The sequence below is a fragment of the Xyrauchen texanus genome, chromosome 26 (assembly GCF_025860055.1).
Source record: "Xyrauchen texanus isolate HMW12.3.18 chromosome 26, RBS_HiC_50CHRs, whole genome shotgun sequence".
NCBI classification, from domain to species: domain Eukaryota; kingdom Metazoa; phylum Chordata; class Actinopteri; order Cypriniformes; family Catostomidae; genus Xyrauchen; species Xyrauchen texanus.
The window spans coordinates 30,483,554-30,506,074 of record NC_068301.1 but is presented as its reverse complement, the minus strand read 5'-3'; the positions used below and the strand labels follow the sequence as shown (position 1 = coordinate 30,506,074).

At 37.2% G+C, this 22,521-nt stretch overlaps 1 protein-coding gene across 1 annotated transcript in view; it reads right to left on the bottom strand.

Moving 5' to 3' along the window:
• The window catches only part of LOC127619537 (gamma-aminobutyric acid type B receptor subunit 1-like), a 139,514-nt gene that overhangs the window by 45,876 nt on the left and 71,117 nt on the right, over positions 1–22,521 (bottom strand). The window contains exons 7-13 of the mRNA XM_052092386.1: positions 15,786–15,920; positions 14,763–14,933; positions 12,404–12,505; positions 8,195–8,260; positions 7,865–8,056; positions 4,556–4,801; positions 3,486–3,549 (exon numbers count right to left, since the gene is read on the bottom strand). Of these exons, the coding sequence (XP_051948346.1) occupies positions 3,486–3,549; positions 4,556–4,801; positions 7,865–8,056; positions 8,195–8,260; positions 12,404–12,505; positions 14,763–14,933; positions 15,786–15,920 (976 nt within the window). The remainder of the gene's footprint in view (positions 1–3,485; positions 3,550–4,555; positions 4,802–7,864; positions 8,057–8,194; positions 8,261–12,403; positions 12,506–14,762; positions 14,934–15,785; positions 15,921–22,521) is intronic.

The following is a 22,521-nucleotide window of genomic DNA, read 5'->3' as shown; positions in this document are numbered from 1 at the left end:
GTATTTGATGTCATATTTTAGTTAATGTTACACTTGACAAGCTCCGCGATTAACAGAGACCACAAACGGAGTTAAGATCGCGGTCATCCGATCGAAAATCACACTGTGCACATTTTCATTCATAAGGTTTACATTTTAGAAATAATGGCTGCATGTTTTCATAAATTCATTATAATTTTGGATATGTTTATTTCAAATGTTGCTTTATCCTTGTGCTTTTTGGATAATTAGTCATACAAATATTTTGATATTATTCGGATGAATCCCATTACTCATTTACAAGTCATTATTCGTGCCTTTCCGAATAAGGTATTAAGCTTCCGGCACATCCCTACTGGAAACAAAAATGCATGGAATATGTGGCTTCCATTGATATTCTATACTGTATGAAAAAAAAAATGCTGCTTCTATGAGTGCTTTTATTCAAAAAGATTTTTCTTAAAATGACCAGTTCGTTTTTACAATGCTTGTCTTGTTATAAATAAAACATCTTCCAGTCTGACAGCATTGACGGAGTGCTGGAGAGATTATTTACCCACCAGGATCTCCAATCTCTTCAGGAAAACTCTAAATATATGTTAGAGTGGCCTTGAATTCTTGTTAACCTGCCTGAACTTTGCCATATCTGCACAAATAGCCAATCTGGCCTAGCTGCCATATTCATAAAGAGTCATAGCAGCTTGAAACCTTTGATTTAACAATAATGCAGGTCACTGAACTCCCAGAAACCTTTTAAACTGTCATTTTTGTTACACTGGCTCCCACATCTATATACATCGACACAATCCAATATCAAAGGTCCATGCCATGTCACAGCCAAACCCCAGACTGCTCCATGCCATATCCCAGCAAAGTCCCATACTTCTCAATGTCACGTCATAAGCAAGCTTCGGCTACACGGTCCAGGCCCGCCCCATGTGATCTTTATTAGATTCATGGTTTAGGTTTTGCGTTGTCATGCATTGAACTGTGGAACTTAAAGTGCTTTTGCGTTGTAGAGAATTGGCACGTGGAAGCTCCAGTTTATTTAATTAAAATGTCCAGGGTCTGGGGCCAAAATCAAGCTGTAATTTTAGTTGTATATTATGTAATAATTTATTTAACCCTACTACCTGATTCAAACCTAACCATCAGTGGAGTAAAAATTTCATTTTAGAACGAAAATGCAACCTCCATGCTCCAGGAAAATGCTCACTGTTGTTTATGTGAACACAATTGCTTCCTGGTTTCCTTGGGGCCAGAACCTGTGTCTAGGAGATTATTGCACGACACTCCATCAGTAGTACCACAGGGAAAGGTGAACACTTTTGAATTGATGCAAAAATGTCTTATGGGAGATGTTGCTTGTCAGTTACTCAGCTGAATTTGGTCGATTTCAGGGTACATGAAAATTTAGAAGTAGCATGTGAGTCTCTCCCATGTGATCATAGATGTTTACCCCACTATAGTTTATTTCCGCATTCCAAACTCTGATAAGTGAAAATGTTTTCAGTATCGCTAAAATGTCCTGAATACTTATGCAACATTCAGTTTGTAATTTTTAATACATGTCTAAAGGCACATATTAATTAGATCTAATGAAACAATATGCTCTGGACAGATGAGACAAATGTATAGCTGTTAGGCTACAATGTCAGATATGGGAAATCCAAACACTGCCTTTGATCAAATACCCAGTGTGATGGTGGAATCGTTATTGGTTTGGGTCTGCTTTCTGACACAGGGGGCCGTAGCTTGCCATCGTAGGGTCAAACCATGAATTCCACATTGTACCCGAGGACTAGAGGATGTGAGACCATCTGTCAAAATGCTGAAGCCAGACTGCAGACATGTACAGTACAAAGTGGAAATTGCAATAAAATGACTCAAAACCCTCAAGCAAAACCACAAAAAAGACTCAACACACAAAAAGGTAGGTTATTGATCGGCAAAGTGAAATCCAAGAATTCAGCAAAATTGAAAAGTTGTGTGGGGGGACTTGAAACAGACCGTACATGCAAACAAACCCTCAAATATCACACAAGTTTAGAGTTCAATAAGGAACAGAAGGCAAACATTTCACGTCAACACAGATATACCTAAAACAAGTGGTCAACCAATATGTTTTTTTAGATGTCCGACGCCAACATCAACATCTAGAGAGCAGTGTGGTCGTTGACCAATATTATACAAATATATACATAATCAAATTTAATGACAGGAAAGGAAAGGAGATTGCTAAAATGCAAAATGACATTTACAATCATGCATCTGGTAGATGCTTTTATCTAAAGCGATTTACAGTGAAATTACGTGAAACATTTATTATCAGGTTGTGTGTTCCCTGAGAATCGAACCAATGACCTTGCCATTGTTAGCACCGCACTCTACCAGTGGAGGTACAATAACACAAAATTGATTATTGATTTATCTTAAGTTTACTTGAAATTCACAATCTCAAAATGGGCATATCTGTCACCACCTAAAGCCCCAACAAGAAGAACGTTTTGTCATATGGGAAACATGAGCTATTGAAGCTTGAGATTGTGTACTTGCATTGTTTTCCCCACATTGCAGTGTTTGGTAGATTACTTTCTAAATGTAATCTGGTACTGATTACAAATCAAATGACTAAAATTTAAATCAGTAACGTAGACTTTTAGATTACATCCTCAGCAATTCAGACTGATTGGAAATGTAATCATGTAATTCATAAAAAGTAACTGTAATATGATTAAATACATTTATAATGCAATGTAATATAGTTACAAGTACTTGATTTTTGTACTCTGATTAAGTAATCCAGTTTACAAGTAGTCAATTACTACCCAACACTGACGATTGCATCCGATTTCTTTTTAAATATATTTCCAATTTTCATAGTAGTTTGCTAAATTAGATAACTTGAGCATATTGTTGAAATGAAAGTAGAACCTAAACACGCAAATGTTAAAAAAACCCTCTTTTGTACTTTTCCCTCAGCTTTATCTATATATTTGCAAACCTATGCCCCCAAATGCTTGATCTGAATTCACCATCTTGGCTTTACTAACATGCAAACAGCTAATTTAGCAGCAATATGAAAGTGGCTTCTAAGGAACCCTGAATGTCTGTTAAAATTCAGCCAGTTGTATTAAGGTTTTATGCAACTGTTAATTTTTCCCCATGCATGATTTTATTTTAAAGAGTACAAAAGCTGAGAGAAAAGATACTGACCTAAAAAATACTGAACAATTCAAGCACAGTTGTATCTGGTCTTGGCAAAATAATTACAGCTCTAAAGTGTTTGAACACAAGAAAAACAGGGAATGTTTTACCTGGCACCTGTGCTACTATCCAACTGGAGCGAGAATAAGATTGTGAAGTCATTCATCATTTCAGAATTGTGCAGAAGCAGCCATGCATATGGATTACACCTGCTGTCCAAACTCACTCTCATTTACCCTTTATTATGTCGGAACCATTCAGGATGAAAGAAGACATACATTTTTTTATAGTTTGCTCACCTTGCAGTTGCTCAATGAGGGTCCATGCCATTCTGGAGCCCTGCGCGTCAAACACTACATGACCCTGACAGAGAAGAGATCATTTTGTTATACCTTTGTGCAATAAACAGCTCACGGGTTTCCCTTTCCATTTTTTCCAACACATCCTCCTTTTTCTAAGAGCTTCTCTCCCTCCCTACCAGTGCAAAAATGAAAAAATGTGAAAGGACAGATTACCATAGTTTAACAAAGTGGAACTTCTCATTTAATGTACACTATCTTGCCTTTATAATACAGTTATGTCTCAGTCATTCCTTTTTTTTTTTTTTTTGCAATATAATGTCTAAGGAAATACCGCTACTTTGAGTCGATTACTACATTAAAAAACTACAAAGACACCAGTCTTTCTACAGTATCAGTAATACCGACTATTTCTGGTACCTAAATGCTGTCACCACAGTCAATACAGTCATGCCAAAAATACCAGTGTACACCTATTATAAAAATCAATATAATCTCAAGGAAGAAAGACCAGAGATTACCGTTTTATGTATGACAGTCACTGACAAATTATATTTGTTTCAGTGGCTACATAACTATTTAGGTGATTACAGGCTAAAAATAATAATATAATATTAAATGTAATATAATACAACAATTTAAATATTTTCACTTTATATTTGGTTATTTTTTTTGTTCTAGTTTTTATTTCTGAATGTATACTTGATTCTACTGTTAGATACCTAAAAACTTACTAAATTCTTTTGGATCTTTGTTTTATTAGTTGTAAAAAAAATGTTGTTCTTCATTATATTTAACTGAATAATTGAATGTTTCATTGAATAATTACTTGAAAAACTGTAAAAAAAATAAAATAAATAAAGAAAAAGCCATTTTGAAAACAGTTGGTCTACATAACTTTTTAAATAAAGTGTTCATTTGCATATTCGTTTTTACTGTGGTATTGAATTGGTCTCAAAAATCATGCAACTTTACTCATAATGGTATGGACTACTAAAATCTTTGATATTGTGACAACCCTCATACTTTCATATCCACTAGTTAACCCATCAATACAAACTGTTACTCACCGAAACTCCCTCGAAGGAGCTGGTGTTGAGGGCTCGGTAGATCTCGGCTGTGATGTCCTTGTTATTGTAATTAAAGTCTTCCAACCTGCGGCCTTTTGCCTTTAAGGGCCCCACTGTCTTATTGAGAGCCAGAGCAAGGGCCCACACTGCATCATATGCCAAAGGAGCTTCCTGGAAACCACCGGTCTCCTCTGGATTTTTTCCACCCAGCTTGGACATCAGCTGTGCTAAGAACTCCTGTGAGGTCTGGTTGAAAGGAAAGGACATACGCTATCATCTGGCAAGCATTCGGTATATGCGTATGTGTGTTATTAGAATGGCTGTATGGCCACCATAGAAGATCAGATTAGAGCGCAACTGAAGGGGTCTGGAAGTATAAATTCCAAACATGAGCTCAGAGATTAAGCAAGTGAGTGAGATTTTAACTTAATTGTTTTAAAAATTGTAATTACTATCTGAATTCCAAATAAAGAACTTCACTACTCATATTCCTGAAGAGAGATCAACCAATCAGAAAAGTTTCAGCAAAACAGCTCAGCATTGACCACCCACTCTCAAGAAGGACTGCGAATGAACGTAAAATGTTTATATTTTACCCTCATTTATTTTTTCAATCACATAATTTGCAATGCATCATGGGACTTAAGTTAATTCCCTCATTAAAGATGTTAAGTAAACAGTCTTATCCCTGATTTTCATACTTTGTGGCTCACTGTAAATGCTCTAAAAAAAAAAAATTAGTTAAGATGAATTGACCTTGATCAGTATTTACATTTACATTTATGCATTTGGCAGATGCTTTTATCCAAAGTGAATTACAGTGCACTTTTTACAGGGACAATCCCCCTGGAGCAACCTGGAGTTAAGTGCCTTGCTCAAGGACACAATGGTGGTGGCTGTGGTGATCGAACCATCGACCTTCTGATTAACAGTTATGTGCGTTAGACCACTACACCACAACCATACCATATGCTAGGAATGTATTTAGTACTTTCTCTTTCGAGTTAAGAGCATTTAATGCAAATCAAAATCTGAAACTATTAACTTAAACTTGGGAGTTTATTAACTGATTGCCTCAACGTTTTTGAGTTCTGCTAACTTTTTAGTGTTTACAGTACTTCAAATTAACGTTTTGTCCTGTTATGATTCATCTCTGAGCTGGTCGGATGGTTCATGGCTTAGAACTCTTTACTGAATATTTTTTTTAATCCCTACAAAGAACAGGACATATACTTACAGAACCAAGGACATAAAAAAATGTGGGAGGTCACTGTCTCTCTATTGACATATTGACACATTTGACAGCAAGAAATAGGGGTCAAGGTAAGTTAAAGTACACTTCATCACAGTGGGAGAGTATCATATAGATGGAGGTGCTTTTGTCCAGGGAGTGAAAACTTCATTCACACACACCAGGACCTGAAGTGCTAAAAATAACTCTCTTGCCTGCAGTCACCCGCTTTCACACCTGTGGAAGATGTTCCACGTCATTAAAGAGGCACTGGGAAAAGAAATCGAGTTGGCGTGCTCTCATCACAGTAGCATATGAAAACTGATTTGCTTGACATTTTTTCACACCTTATAGAAACAACTGAGGCACATCCTCGCTTCAAACAGGTGTGTTTTAGGAAACGAGCCAAGCTACAGATGGGCATCTGGTGATTGCTTGATGCAAATGGACAGTGGAGATCAATGTGTGTATTTGAAGTTTGTGTGTGTGTGGAAGGATTTCAGTTTAAAATTCTCTTAAAATTGCAGCCTCAAAGTGAGGTATGGCCGAGCGAGGCTGAGGGGAACAAATCATGGTGATGTTGGGCCAATTTAGCATGGCCATCTTATCACGAATTGGGCACAAATTGGGCTGTCCAACATGACAGACTTTTTACACTAGGTTTGAAGCATAGGTGTCTGGATACGTGCCCGGACTGCACCGGATCCAGGAAAACAGCAGGGACGCATATATGTATGCAAGCCAATTCCAGGCTCAGAGCACCGGAGCTGGGTGAGCTCCAGACAGCACCCCCCAGAGCAAACACCTGTCCATCCAGCTCTCCCAGGAGAACACCAGTGGGACCTGAGTGCTTTGACCCTAGAGAGACTCATCAGATAGTCAGATCTAAGAATAGCATGTCTACAGCAAAAGATATAATGATAGGTTATGGGTGTTCCTTTGTGCTATTCCCAATGGGTCAAACAGAGCTAGGTTGTCTAAAGAGAATGGAGCTCATCTACAGCACACTAATTAGAGTGTGATGTCATAGTAAACCACGCAGAACACGCTAGTGAACCAATATGGGTTTTTAAATTGCAAATGCTGATATGTAGAGAGCAGGGTGGCCAATGAGCGATATAATGCTGATATTTACATCAGACAATTTAATAGTGGCAAATAATATAATAACAATATTATATATAGATTTTTACATTTTACATTTTGTGAATTGAGCTCGCAAAACCTGCCACCACAATGCTAGGTATCATAGCCAGAGCATTGCTTTGCAGTTGCTAAGGTGTGCTGAGGGGTTGTTAGAGTATTGATTTACAGTTGCTAGGGTATCCTGAGTAGTTGCTGGGTGGTTGAAAGTAGGGAATTGCAATCTAGTAATCAGTTGCCATTTTCAAACCGGGATGGGCGTTTTTCAATCTAATGAAAGCAGGGAATCTCAATGTAGTAGGCAAATCGTGTAAATAAATGTTGAAAAATGCCCATCCCGGTTTGAAAACTCCTGCTGATTAGGAAACGGCCATTTTTGTTCTGCAGAGACAAGAGTCTCTGATTTTCTGGTACCTAGATATAGCTCTGTATCCTACTTCAATGTAAATCTGCAGCATTTTTAGCCCTTTTCCCAAGTGAAAATTGTAAATCAGAGCTCTTAGAAAAGTAACAGCACACTCCTCAACATGCCGAATGATTTCAGGTACAAATGCTCGGCAGCCGTATTGGTTAAAGCCCCCAGGCAGCTATTTTCTATGTAGGTTTACTAGGCATACTTAGACACTGGTCTTTTTTGAATGGGGAAAGTCCAAATTCTCCAAAAAAACATATGATTCGTTAACACATATTTCCAATCAGCAATACAAATAATTAAAATCTGCTTAAAAATCTGCTTATTTTTTTTTTCATTTTAGAGTCAAAGAAAACAGGCAATATCTCTATCAAAAAGGTGATTGTCTCTTTTAACTGAAAGGCTGGACTTCTATTCAGTCTCTATTTTGAGCATTGCAATTTTTCCCATTTGTTTTTTATATTCTACTTTCTCTGACACTATATCTGAAAAGATGAAAAGAAGATCATTCTGGCAAACTTACCAAGTTGGAGGCTCCTCGAACTGTTTCGGGATTGAGCATCACAATCTCCGTGGTGACATGTCCCTCCACAGCTTCCGTCATTTGCTCTACGGTGCAGTTGATTGACGGATCCTTGATCTTGAACCAGTTGTCGGCATACCAGCCAATCAGGAACCACACATACTTTTTCCCATACAGCTTCTCCTTATAGACCTGCAGTTTGGTTTTGTGAAACAGGTCGGGTTAGGGGACGACTTGAACTCGGAGAATGAAAAATGAATGAGGACACCCTGTTCCCCCTTTGACAGTGACATAGATTAATTATTCTCAGCTGGACAGCAGATCACTGACCTCACAAAACACTTTCCTGGCTTCTGTTTCATAAAACAGACCCACAATGATGCGCGCATCTTGGCGCTGTAAAATCAAAGGGAGAATTGATAATTAGAACATAGAAATTTGTTACAAATATATATTGAATTTGCATGTTTGAGTGCTTATCTAGTCAACAAAATTACTGATGAAAATGTTTGTTGATGAAGGGTACAAACGTAAATGTGCTATTATATCCTATGCACAGGCAATGAAGCAATTGCACAGATGAACTTATTAAGTGCTAATTAGAATGTGTAACTCATATTGTCAATACGCTATTGCCCTAGCAACACACTATAAAATCCTAAACAAGGAAAATGAATAAAAGTACCTAGCATGAAGATTTAACAACACAGTAATTTATAAAAGTAGCTACTCATTATGTGTTATTATTTCAGGAGCTCAGGTTTTTACATGATGTATTTTGTTTATGATAATAAATCTTTTATATGTTTTATGCCATGTCCACCTTATGAAATTTTCATTTGAAATTGCATGCATTTCGCTACAATTACGCTTCTCATCCACATTTGACCACCAATATCCTCCAACAAAAATGGTACATACAAGTTCGCTTAGTATTTTATTGTGGTAAGTATACACAGCATTGCAGTAATTTTGGTTTGAATGAGCAGCCCAGTTCGTGCTCACTCCCATCGCTCTCAGCGGTGTGCTATATTCCTGGTTACCATGGTTCCTCTGGTGGTACCCCATTAATCTTGTACACAAAAACTAGGGCGGCACACATGGTAGACCTATGCTAAACAGGCAGCCAGGGGCCCATTCGTCACTGCAGAGAGCAGGATAGGGAGATAGTAGGGCTTGGGGGGGAATAGGGGCATATCCATGTTCCAATTAAAACGATTCTCATCAAGAACAAAATCCAATCACTTTAAACACACTGTGGTACTTTTCTTTCGGACACAAATTTTTGCCAAGTTCTTTGGCAAGACAGAGCCAGAGCTAACAAATTGGAATAATGAAGCATTTTCTTTTCTTATATCTGGAATTTGGTTTTAGGCGAATCTCACAAAACCTGTCAAGCACATGGCCAATATGTATTTACTTAATTTTTCTTTATTTGTTACTTTGAATTATATGTTTTGCTCCTATAAATATTCTTCACTTACTGGAATATTCCACCTTTTTTTGCACCTGTAAAATAAATCACGTTGCACAAGAGTGCTCCTGTGGGTTGGGCCATCATTTATACAACATCTTGTACATTTACCACATCCTGCAGTGGGCTGTTGAAACCCACTGCATCACATTTGGTGGCAGCGGTGGGTTGGCCACCTTCAAGAAGGCACAAAGAGGAGGACCACAATCACAGGCGGAGTCAAGCGTTAAGGTGGATGTGGACTGGGATCCGGTGGAAGCGTCAAAGGAGGAGGTTGTTGAGGACCTCCCACAAACTCCATTCAATTCTGATGGCAACATCCGATGTGGGGATGGTGGCCCTGATGCATGAGTTACTTAACGCAAAGCAGCAGTGGGAGGAGAGATATCTGCTGGAGTTCACGGGTCTTCGTGATTCCATCCTGCAGACTGGGTGGCCTGTAGTCACTATGAGTGACGTCGAGAGCCCTTGGCTGAAACTCCAGACTCCAGCTCAGTCAAGATTTTAACTCATGGCAAACTTTGATAAATGTTACTGTGGATGGACAAGGTATAATTGCTTTGTTGGACAATGGTAGTGCTGTTTCTTTAAATCATGCTTTGTGAAGAATGTTTGCTATAGCGACACCATTGCTGTTCGTTGTGTGCATGGAGATGTAAAACGTTATCCCCTTGCAGAATTGAATGTGTGTGTGTGCAAGAGCAGCCATATTTTTTGAATGTTGCTGTAGTTGACAATCTTGAATGTTGCTGTAGTTGACAATCTGCCCGCCAACATGATTTTGGTTGAAGGACTAATCAACTGCTTCAATCCACCACATACTCTTAACAGCCATACCAGCAATGATAATGTTAGGCCATGTCATGTTGTCAAAAGCCCAAGAAAAACATGCCGACAACAGCGAATGGCAAAATATCTGGATATCCCAGTCCCTGAGGCTTTTATGGAAGGCTTTGAGGTCAGGGGCATGCAGATCCCAGATAACATTGATAAACTGCAGAAGGAAGACAAAACTTTCTGCAGACCTAACTAAAGCAGCCTAATAAATACACCAGATATCGGAAAGGGTATGCAGGGTAACAAGGTGGTACCTGGCCTCCAACCATTCAAGTATCCATGTCACGGTACCTGGACAGTATGTGGCCTGGGGGGCTGATGTGACAATGTAGATCATCAATGTTGCTAGTCTTGCAATGTCAGATAAGCAAGTGTGCAGTTGTGGTGCCGTGAGCCAGTCAAAAACTAAAGTGAAGTATAGTTTGTAGATACTTAATTATATACAGTATTACTATAGTTCACTTGGGTTTTTGACTCACAGCACCACAACTGCATGCTTGCTCATCCTACGTTGCAAGAATGGTAACAGTGATGATCTACTCTGCCACTTTATTGCAGTTATAATTAGCGGTTGACCGATATATCTTCGAGGCTGATAAATTGGATGATATTCTGACTTCTTTCATTATCAGCATCTGCCGATAATTTTTCCCATTTGGCAGATTTGTTTCTAGAGGGTGCCGAAAAATCATCTGCTTGTATGTAAAGCGACTGAGACATGTAAACCACCAGTCAAGGTTCATTTTGCTGTTATGTGCCATGGTGTTACTACAATAATAGACTTTAGATTCTGCAACACATTATCATTTAAACGGTCCGCATATCAGAGCCCGCGGCAGACGGTTTGAGCTCATAATGTTAAAGCGCTCTCCTCAACAGTTCTCTGTAAATTTTGACTGTCTTGTCTAATGATAAAAAGGCAAATGAAAATCAAACTAATATCATATACCATCTGCTAACATGCACATATTTCGTTTAAACATGTAATAACCCAACCTCACACAAATTCAGCATCCCGTGTAGCGCTCATTTATCTTCCTCTAAAGCACTTATTCTAACAAATTCTCCTCAACTGTTCCCTGCAACTTTTCTAATGATAAAAGTAAAATATAAATAAAACTTCTATTATATACAGACATCTCTTTTAAACAGATGTAATTCATGAACCTCACAAAAATCCAGCGCTTTCTTTCTGTCAAGTACTCATTTAATATCTTCCTCTGAAGCATGCATTCCATCAGTCAGAATCAAAACTTCAGGATCAGGATCAAAAGTTCGACAACCAAGCTGTTTAAATTGTCAGGCGATTGAGGCTCGTGCGGGATATGCACGAGCATGTGAGTGCAACCAAAGTCTTTCTAGCAAGTCAGTCCAAGAAGCTCTGACCGCACAGGGACTGATGGTTTTGGAGTTTGTGCTAATTTACATGGCTCGCTCCCGTATTATTTGAAGCTTAATTAAGGATGAAACAAAGCTTTATCACCATGCTGTGATCTGTGTTTCTTTCAGACACTCGAGCTGCAGGGCTCCTCTCGTCTTCACGTGTCATCATTATAGACTGGTCATGTTTTTATTAGCAGTGTAGAAAATGGGCAAACAGCTCTCAGAGAAAAGGGGCTGTCACGTCCACACATGCACTTATTTATTTAATAAAATCACAGCATTTTGCTGTCTTAAATCGCACAGGCTGATATCGCGATTGCGATATGATTAATCGTGCAGCACTAGTTTGTAGTTTGAATTGAATTTGAATTATTCTGCCTCATCTGTCAGCATGATGCCATTGAATTCAGCCATTTTGTACGTTACGCAATTGTTTTGGTTGTTGCTCACTCAATCCTATGGAGTGTGTGCAGGAGCACGAGCAACAGGTAGCTGCCTGCAGTTCACTTAATGGCCACAGGTGTCACAAGGCTATCTGAATCTTACAAAAAAAAAGCAAACTATCCAAATAGTCCTAAAATATGCTTCATTTTCTTTATGCAAAATATACTGCAATTTATTTATTTTATTTGTCTTTAGATTTTAGGGTGTAATGTGGCCTGGGCCTGTTTTCATGAGATTCACCAATAAAGACTTTGAATCTGTGCATGTTTTGCATTTGTCAGGGTTGTGAGATGTTGTTTGAGGATGCACCGATGTGATTCATGTAATGTGGCACTGACGGCATCACCTGTACGTCGCCATGGCAGCAAGGCCGTACAGAAGAAAAGTGAATACAAAAGCACCTTCAGGTTCTTGACGGCGACAGCAGGATCCGTGAGAAAACTCTGTCTCACGCTGATCTCAATACCTGCCTCCTTCACCCTCTGCTCTAGATCATCCAGAGTCTGAGTGAGAGAGAGAGAGAAAATAAGATTTAAAGAAGCATAGAGAAACACAGGGAAAGTAAAGAGTATACTGTAGAGACAAGGAAAACATCCACAGATAGACGGGATGTGATGGAAAGAAAACTGGTATGGGGAGAGTCGGAGATAAGACTAGCATGGAGAAAGAAAATGAGACAAGAGAGAAAATTAGAAAGAGATTGGCAGATTTTATTTCTTATTTTTAGACTTGTTTACAGTCCTGCGTCTGCCAATAAAACAAGCCTGTAAATATGAATACACTCTGTATCACCCCCGGCTGCGGAATGCATGGAGGACAAAAGAATGGAGAAAGCCAACATCAGTTACGATTCAAAATGTATGATTAAAAAAATACATTTCAAAGCGTTTTGCCATGTTTTGGCCTTCTGTCCACACTGAGATGGCTTTTTGTCTAGCAAAAACTGAGCTTTTCAAAAACGCTCTCCGAAGTGGATAAAGTGGAAAACATGTCTTCACGTTGCAGTGTGGACAGGGAAAACAGAGATATTTGAAAACTATTAAGTATTTTTGTCATGTCATACAGTCATTTGATCTATTCAACCACAAATAATCAGATGGTGGCACATGTTATGGCGGCGTTGTTGTGCCTAATAACCACTTTGATAGCGTTGTTAAAGATAAATGTTACTTTGTACAACATCCACATTGCATTCCTTCAAAGGCAACAGGAAGTTTGCTAGGAATTGCTGTCCAGCAATGGTACACATAGACAACTGCGTTTCATACCGTATGTGGAAATGATACAGGGTGATGCTTCTTATGTTTTTTTGCATGCGCAGTAAGGGAATTTAAGTGTTTTCGTAGGATTCAGTGTGGACGAGCAACTTTTGGAAAATGTATGAAAACGGCAGCGAGGACGGGGAAATACATTTTAAAATGTATCCGGATTAATGTGGACGTATCTTAAATACATTTAAATTTGAATAGCATAAAAAAATAATACCAAAAACGAATTCAAACAGTCTAAAGTAAACAATGTTGTTGTGAAACCCTTAGTTATGTAAACCAAGTCTGCTGGAGTTGTTTGAAACAAACCTGATCTCAGCAACATCAAAGATCAGGCATTCAAGTTGTATTGTCTAACACTACTTTGTCATATACAGGCGTGACATGATAAGTGTCTAAACTAAAAGTGCAAATGTTGCAACACAATTACAGTCAATCAGAACATATTTGATGTTTAAAGTCAACATGAAATCAAAAGTGACTCTTTTTACTTTATTAATACACGTTGCTGGTCGTATTGCGCACAATTCATAATCTTTGTAATCTTTTATAAAAATGAAATAACACACTCTCAGAATCTCAGAATCTATAATGATTTTCACAGGTAACAGTCGTATTTAAGGAGGGGAGCAATCCTCTACAATGGAGAGCAAACTCTGGAATGGGATGCCCACTTTTCACAATACAATCAATTTCCGATGGATAAAATCAATCCCACACACTACATTTATTTCCCTTTTTTTAAATACATTACCATAAACAATAACCATCTAGCGCACGCAACATGGCAGAATTAGAATCCAAGTGACTTAAAAATACAGTCATGGCTGGTTAGACAAAAACTCTAATTAACATGGATGACATTTTTTCTTTCATTGCTTGAAGCTTTATCACTTTGCGCCAGGCTAAGAAATACTAAATAAGAAAATTAAGCGGGGCCTGGGTAGCTCAGCGAGTATTGACGCTGTATACTACCCTGGAGACGCGAGTTTGAATCCAGGGCGGGCTGAGTGACTCCAGTCAGGTCTCCTAAGCAAACAAATTGGCCCGGTTGCTAGGGAGGGTGGAGTCACAAGGGGTAACCTCCTCGTTATCACGATTAGGGGTTCTCACTCTCAATGGGGTGCACGGTAAGTTATGCGTGGATCGCAGAGAGTAGTAAAAAAAAAGAATGCAAAAATGGCATTGTACTGTGTTTTCTCAGTTACCAATGTCATTGCAGAACTGCTCTATTTGCAGTCAGTCATAAATAATAAGTGAAAGCATTAATATTCCAAGGGGTTATTAAGATAAATAAGTAATATATGACTGGTTATATGAGCGCCATATTTTGAACATGTTTTTCCTATTCTACTATAACTATTTCTTTATGTTTAAAAGGTTTAGTAATTAGCAAAAAATTATTAAGTGCACCTTTAAAAATTGGTTCTGTGTATCCGTTATCAGACACTTATTATACCAAATAGAATTATTGTATCGGTGTCTCACTCACAGAGGTGAAAACTTCGGTGGTCTGCTGGATGGTGGCGATCTTGGTCCACTTCCACTTCTGGAAGAGCTGTACACGCGTGGGGTTGTGCAGTGTGGCGGAGGGGTGCGTGCGGAAGAAGGTGGGGAAGCGCTGGCGGTTGGAGAGGGCTGGAGAACTGGAGCCATAGGACAACTGCGAGGCAAAGGTCAGAGGTCACGAGAAACAGACAACAAATACAAAAAATGTGCGATAAAATTACCACAGGAAAACCAATCCCCAAAGGGCTAAATTATCTCTTGCAGGGTTACTCACAGTAAAATTTCACTCGAAAAAGCTCTGTAAAATACACAAGGGGATTTCAGTGAGCCAGACAGGTGTGCAAAACTGTGATAAAGGTTCAAATGTAACAAAGATGTTTAAAATGAAAGAAACAGAGGCGTAAATATAATTGATTCCTTTAAGATGCTTCTGACATCAGTATGTCAAATCCGATGACATCAGAGAGTGATAATTTCTGAGATGCTGCTGAGTGGCAGTTCTGCTCAGGGGTGGATACAAGAAGGGTTTCAAGGCCAGCAGGGGGATATATACTGAAGGTCAAAACTCATATGTGGAGAGATAAAGCTTTCTACAGTTACAAAAATAGAGCAGAGCATGCAAAATAAAGAGACCACAAAAAGGGAGGATAAGCCAGTGGGAATGCACTTTAAAGACGAATCAAAAGTGAAATCAAATGACATAAATATTTGATCCGAAATGTCTGCAAGCCATTTCAGTTGAGTTTTGGGTATTTCAGTGAAGTCCTGCATGTTCCGAGATGGGAATGTAGTTAGACAGCTCATCTTCACAGTGGTATTAAACATCCACTGATGAAACCTATTTGAGAGTTTGATTTGTGATGCACAGCCATACAGCACCATGAGACGACAGACTACCCAGATTTATTTTCCTTTAGAAGCGAATTCAGGATATACCCCATTTTATGAATATATAGTATATAGTAATCTATAAAGTGAAGATGTTCTGGTTAATAGAAGAACCCACCACAATGAGGTTCCACATGCGAGCAGCTTCAGCCACCAGCGTGGACACAGAACTGCAGCCTGGCATCAGGACGATCTTTATGGGCTCTGTGTACAGCAGGTCGTACAGCAGTTTAGTGGCCTCTCCTGGATCACACTGAAAGCAGAGAGAAAGACTATTTTAAATATATATTATATATTCATATATGATCTATATTCAGATTTAAAGCTGATCTGTCACTTTTCATGAGGCATTTAGTCACATCATGCACAAAACTGCAAACCTCATCAGAACAACACATTTCACACTTTATATAACTCACTGCTCCAGTATAGGGAGCTCCACAGAGACTTCATTTCATACTCAATCACACAGAAAATGTAGTAGAGATAAATATGCATGAAAAAGCAGGAGCGGAGAGACACTGCAGAGGGCATCTGGGTCATTCCTACTATGCAGTACATTTTTATGTCCCCTACCCATAATATCATCATTTATCATCATTATTTATTAATATAATGGATAAAATATTAAACAGAAAAACAGGCCATTTAAAAATGAAATATTCTATGTTTATTCAAAACATGTTTTTAATGTTTTGGCAAGCAATAGGTTTTTATTTCTTTAGTGTCATATTCAATACTGTTAGTCTTTTGTTATATACCTTCCAACAAAAGTGGCAAGAAACATTTTAAGGTACTGTAAGCTATTTTTTCATGAAAATGTAAGCAAACATTTGAAAGATATTAATGAAATAAGTGTCCTGAGATATCTCAACTGTCTCTGTGAGAGCTCTAGACTCTGTAAACAGCAAACAAAATAGCTTTCTGCCTATCAATCATTTTGGACGTTCTCATAGTATTGTAGTTACAGCGAATTATTGAGGCTTACTGCCATTTTTATGCCATGCTGCTCATAACAGTTGTCAGTTTAGGATGCTATTTTGCTACTGCTGGTTTTGACAACCCTTTTCTGCATGTGTCAGTCTCACTAAAGCTCATTTGCTTATTCACATTGCATAATTTTTGCATAGTCATAATAAAATATATTTTTTGTCTCTGTAAACAAGAATACAATAGATAAAACTAAATTTTATGTCAATTTGTTCAAATGTAAATGTAACTAATTTCTAATAACTGATTTTGAAATAGATACAAATGTATGACAAATTGAAAGACATTCACAAATAGAAAGTTCGTTCACAAATAAATTAAATGAGATCCACAAATAAATGTAAGAAATTTCACAAAAATGAAATTAATTCACAAATAAAAAGAATGAGATTTACAAATATTAAAACCACCTGTCTAATATCATGTAGGTCCCACTCATGCCGCCAAATTAGCGCCAACCTGCATCTCAGAATAACATTCTTCTGATGATATTCTTTTCATCACAATTATACAGAGCAGATATTTGAGTTACCGTTGACTTTGTCTGTTAAGGCCAGTCAGGCATTCTCTGTTGAAGTCTCTCATCAGCAACGTGTTTCTGGCCGCAGAACTGCCACTCACTGAATGTTTTTTGTTTTTGGCAAAATTCTGAGTAAATTCTAGAGACTGTTGTGTGTGAAAATCTCAGGAGATCAGCAGTTACAGAAATACTCAAACCATCCCATCTGGCACCAACAATCATCCATACAATTATCTAATCAGCCAATCGTGTGGCAGCAGTGCAGTGCATAAAATCATGCAGATACGGGTCAGGAGCTTTAGTTTATGTTCACATCAACCATCTGAATGGGGAAAACATTTGATCACAACGATTTGGACCGTGGCATTATTTTTTGTTGTCAGATGGGCTGGTTTCAGTATTTCTGTTACTGCTGATCTCTGCAGGGTTTTCATGCACAACAGTCTCTAAAGTTTACTCAGAATTCTGCCAGAAACACAAAACATCCAGTGAGCGACATTTCTGTTGACAGAAATGCCTTGTTGATGAGAAAGTTCAACAGAGAATGGCCAGACTGGTTTGAACTGACACTGTGGGGGGCTTTGTGTGGACCATGACATCTGTTGCAGGGCTCCCTGTTCTTCTATTCTAATCTTTTCTATTTGCACAAATAATGTTTGTGAGTCTAACATTTATATTTCCTATTGACACAGTAAAGCTGAAGATATAAATAACTATCTTAAGACAAATGCTTTTGTGAAACATCTTATGTGCCTAAAACATTTGCACAATACTGTATTTTCACAAGCACAACTCTGTCCAGCATTCATTTGTGTAATGTTGCTGCTGACAATGACAATGACGATGAAATGAAGAACCCAAGTGCAATTTATTAAATAAAAGTGAGATACAAAAAAACCCCAACTATAAATATGAATGCAACATAAAACATGAACCTGACTTGTCTTGACATAACATTGACTTGACTATAAACAATGACTACGTTACCAAACACAACCAAAGTTACATTCAACACTAGGGACTAGGGAAACATGACATGAAACAGGAAATAAACTTTCAAAATAAAAAGACATGAAATACATGAACCAACAAAATTCACATGACAATTTGTGAAATCGCACCGATTTATTTGTGGATCGCTTGCTGTGCATTTGTGGATGACAGCTCTCAGAGCTGCAGGCAATCCACAAATAGTTGGACTCCACCCATCATCTACTCAAGCCAATCAGATAATGGCCACATTACTCTGACCAATCGTAGCAAATTCTATCTTCAACCAATCATGCTTCATTTTACTATCTCATGAGTATGGAACCAAGCACTTACAGATAAGCTCAGGGGCCACAAACTTTTAAAGAAATGGATGCCATCAAAGGAATAATGTGACGTAAGTTTCATATTTTCTCTTCGTTATAAACATGTGTAGTGTCTTGTTAAATGTCGACAGCTGAAAATAGCCAATTTATAGAGTGTCCTGATCGTTAGCTTTATAGCTATGGTAACCTGGCTGACTTTATGAGTATGTTATTTCAATTTTAACAAAGTTTCTTGATTTTGGTTTCACATTTTGTTAATGTATTTAATAAAAGCAGTTGTAAGGGAATATTTATAGAATTTAGCATTTTAGCACTTTTGTGTGAATGTTTTAGGAGTTTCTATTACCGAGTCCCTTCATAAAATACAGCATCATGTTCTGACAGTGATAATTGACTCATTAGTTACTGTCATCTTTTTCAGGTGTTTCCCCTGTGTACTGCCCATCAACTTTGAGCACTTGTCTCACCTGCTCCAAAACTCAGTGGTTCCAGCTCCAATAAATGACACCTTTTAAAATGTGTAATATGAGATTCTTTATTTTCTGTTATGTTGGATTTCTTTTAAGATTCGATGTCATATCTTGAAGTGAAAGTGCAATACAAAATGTAAATCAACCGTAACATTGTCTTAGGGTAGACTTACTTACAAATGAAAAATCTGTAATTTACTCACCCTCATGTTTTTTTTAAAACCGGTCCCATTTAGTTTCTTCTTTGGAATATAATAATACATTGTTAAATGGAGATGCTGCTAATGAGGCTGTCAGTCCCTATAATAATTCCTGACATCTCCTTTTGAGTTCTTCCCAGAGAAGAAAGTTAGTCGTTTGGGTTTGGAACAACATGAAAATGAGTATAAATGATGACTCATCTCATTTGACATAATATTTTTTGTCATTTAGTTGACAAATCTTTTATTGAGTTCTATCAAAGGATTTTGAGGTAAATTGGTTTTAAATAGCATCTGTTTTTTTTTTTAAACACTTTAAAGCAAGTTTGTTGGCTAAAAGGTACGATTTTTTTGGTCACAAATTACAGGTTGTCATGCATGTAACTACAAAAGACAATACATTTGAGAACATGCATTTACACACACAAACACTAGAACTAAACATTATAACTGGAGTGCTTGCATTTTGTTTGAGTTTGTACATGAACATCCTCATTGCCATTTATCAGCTGTCTGGGATGGATACTCAGTGTAAGAGCATTCAGCACAAATTACAGGATAAATAACAGTTACATATTAAAAAGAAGTCATGTAAGAACATGTTACACAAACAAGATTGGGCCATGGAGCTTTGTGATGTCTTACATATACACACACACATATACACATATACACATATACACACATATATATATATATATATGAATATTTCAAATATGCTTGAACAAATCTAAAAATGTACTTAAAATTAACAATCCCTCACTAAGCAATGGCTAACTGTATCTCTTTAATTTCATCTTATTAGGTCTTTGTGTAAATATGCAACATGATCTCACAGGAAATTGAAAATCTGCCTCCAAATCTTCATATACTCTGAATTCAATCCCATGCTGTCTAATTACTGACAAGGGGCATCTCTCATCACACAATTTTGCATCATTTTAAACGTGTTCACATTTCCCTGTGGTGCTACTGATACAGGTTCTGGTGCCATGGAAACCTGGAGGTAAATGCGTTCACATCAATGGTGAATGATATCTGGAGTAGGGCTGCACCTAACTATTATTCTTTTATCGATTAATCTAACGACTACTTTGCAGATTTTTTATTATTATTACTTGATTAATATCAAGTAATATAACAATTAATTATCCCAAAATAAATATAAAAAAAACTTGACATTAATATTTCAATATTTGATTAAATTATCTTGTCTTAAACACAAACAAATGTACTTGAAAGAAAGTGTGCACTGCAGGGCATTATTCTGCAACAAAAATAGCCCTGTCTAAACTGGTCATCTCCATTTTACAGTCCAACATAAATTTAATTTTGGAGAGATTTTATGTTGGACTGCTGAACTCGAGGTTGCATAATGTTTTGATATTCCTACTTTAATTATATTTTGGAGTGATTTTATGTAAGAACTTCGAGTAAATTCGAGTAAAAGGAAAGTGCAATCTACATTTAGCAATCCAACAACAAAATAAATGAAACAAATGTAAAATTCAAGTCACTTTCAGAAGGAATATCAAAACATTGTGTATCCTCAAGTTTAGCACTCCAACATAAAGCCATGTTACAGTAAAATTAGTGCAATTTGAGTAACACTTAAATGTTTTTCTAACAGGAATAACTAAAACTTGTGCATTCTTAATCAACTCTCAGTAATATACAAACCCAACTTACCACATACACACAATCTCCACATTCTACCTCTCCTCTCTCCCTCCCCCTCATCTTACAGTAAAATTAGTGCAATTCAAGCAACAGTTAACTTTTTCTAACAAGAATATCTGAAACTATTGCAATCTGAATTAAATCTCAATGGGGCAAGGAATATAATTGAAACCATTTACAGTCTGTAAAAGTCACACGGTCTACGCCATTTTCGCACTCATACATAGCCGTTAACCCTCTGGGGTCTGAGGGTGTTTTGGGCCCTGGAGAAGTTTTGACATGCCTTGACATTTGTGCTTTTTTCAGTTGCTTAGAAACATAATAATGGCTAAAGTCTGATAACACTGTATTCAGCACAAACTGTGCTACAATAATATGTTAGCAACATGTATGTACAGGATTGTATTTTTGAGAAAATAACGTTTCTGCATGTTTTTTGAAAAAACTAAAATTTTAAGTCACTGAAATAAGGCCATATAACAGATACTAAACATTTGTCCACAAGACTTTTGAGAACTGGATCTTGTAGCCTAGAGTTTTTGCTACAAAATTATGTGAAAACCATCCTGATCACTCATTCATACAAAACAATTTTAGTGTTGAAAGGTCATATGCGAGGAGGTGTGAATGATCATGAATATTGATGTAATTCACACATGAGAGACAAAGACCCCCCCCCCCCCCGGGCCTATCAATGAGGACTGTGACAGAAAGAGAATGAATGTGAGGAGACTTAATGAACAAAATCAAGTTTTAAGTTAAAAGAAGTAATCTGACTATATATTTTCTTACATAAAGACTTTACTTAATTTTAGACCTACACTACCATTAAAAGAAGTCTCTTCTGCTCACCAAGTCTGCATTTATTTGATCCAAAATACAGTAAAAACATTGATATTCTGAACTAATTTTACAATTTAAAAGAACAGTTTTCCATTTGAATATATTGTAAAATGCAATTTGTAATCAAAGCTGAATTTTCAGCATCATTGCTGCAGTCTTCAGTGTCACATGATACTTCAGAAATCATTATAAGATGGTGATTTTCTAATATGGGCATATTTACATCACATTTGACACATTTACACCTGAACACATATTTGCAAGCACAAGCTTTGTTGATGATAATGAGGCAGCATAAACACTATTTAAAATATAATCTAAACATTCATATAATTTTATATCATATTACATATAGGGTTGGGCGATGTCCCCTAAATTGGCAGTTGACGATGTTGACAGTAAAACATAATTTCACAGTTACTTCACTAACCCAACTAATGACTCGTCGGCGCTTTATCAGTAGGTTGCACGACACGTGAAGCATTTTTTATTTTTTGCTTTCACTTAAGAAGAGTTGTGCACTTTTTATTTTAATATATCTCTTTACATAAATACTATTTTCCACTTAAAAACTATAATTTCGTTATTTCACTATCCCAACTGACTCATCCGCGCTTTCCAATAGGTTGCACGTAAGGGGGAAAAATATTTCTTCCACTTAAGATGAGTTGTGCACTTTTAAGCACTTTTTATTTTAATATATCTCTTCACATAGATTTTTTTTTCTACTGAAAAACTATAATTTCGTTATTTTACTAGCCCAACTAATTAGTACTCATCCAGGCTTTTTAATATATTACGCCTAAGAAAAAAAATTCGTCTTTGGGCAGCCTTC